Consider the following 684-nt stretch of genomic DNA (forward strand, 5'->3'; position numbering starts at 1 on the left):
TAACGAAATCAAGATCCATATGCACTCATAATTATGAACATGTATGAACGAATTCAACAATAATCAAGCACTGCGGGCCAACATCTGTTGAAATTCGAGAAGCGATTTCTCCTTCTCAAGAATAATCTCTTCTCGGAATTTCCTTATGAACTCCTCTGCTCGTTCATCCACCGGCCGTAGATGCGGCGACGAAGCCACCACGATTTTCCAAGCATCTTCAATGCTGTTAACACTCGTCTCCTTCTCCTTCTCCTCTTCCATTACTTCTTTTCCTCTGCTCGTCTCTGCAATCGGCGCTGCCGGATCCGCGAAGAGCTCATCGATGTGGATTGGCGCGAAATTGTTTGGATTTTGAACGTATTCATCGTATTGTTGGAGATATTGATTCTGATCGCGACGGTAATATGAAGAAGGAGAGGACTTACGGCGGAGAAGACGGCGGCGAAATTTGGAGGGAAATAGAAGGCTGAGTGAGCGTTGAACAACGGAGTTGAGGCGGCGCGTGACTATATTGATGGATCTGGAGATTTTGAGCGCGTGGAATTTGAATCGTAATGTGCTGGTTAGTTTCTTCCACGCCTTCTTCGCCGTACGAAGCTTCTTCTCCATTTTCGTGCGCGACATTGGAGAGAGATTGCAGAAGGAAGGATCGTGGAGAATGATTAATGGATGGTTTTAATGGCG

General features: G+C 46.2%; 1 protein-coding gene across 1 annotated transcript; it reads right to left on the bottom strand.

The window, feature by feature from the left end:
• Positions 1 to 31: 31 nt before the first annotated feature.
• Positions 32 to 678, bottom strand: LOC111786293. Its single transcript, XM_023666605.1, has one exon. The coding sequence runs from the start codon at positions 622 to 624 to the stop codon at positions 64 to 66; it is 561 nt and encodes a 186-aa protein (XP_023522373.1). The 5' UTR covers positions 625 to 678; the 3' UTR covers positions 32 to 63.
• Between the last annotated feature and the right edge of the window lie 6 nt (positions 679 to 684).

The sequence above is a fragment of the Cucurbita pepo genome, unplaced genomic scaffold, assembly GCF_002806865.2.
Source record: "Cucurbita pepo subsp. pepo cultivar mu-cu-16 unplaced genomic scaffold, ASM280686v2 Cp4.1_scaffold001325, whole genome shotgun sequence".
NCBI classification, from domain to species: Eukaryota; Viridiplantae; Streptophyta; class Magnoliopsida; order Cucurbitales; family Cucurbitaceae; genus Cucurbita; species Cucurbita pepo.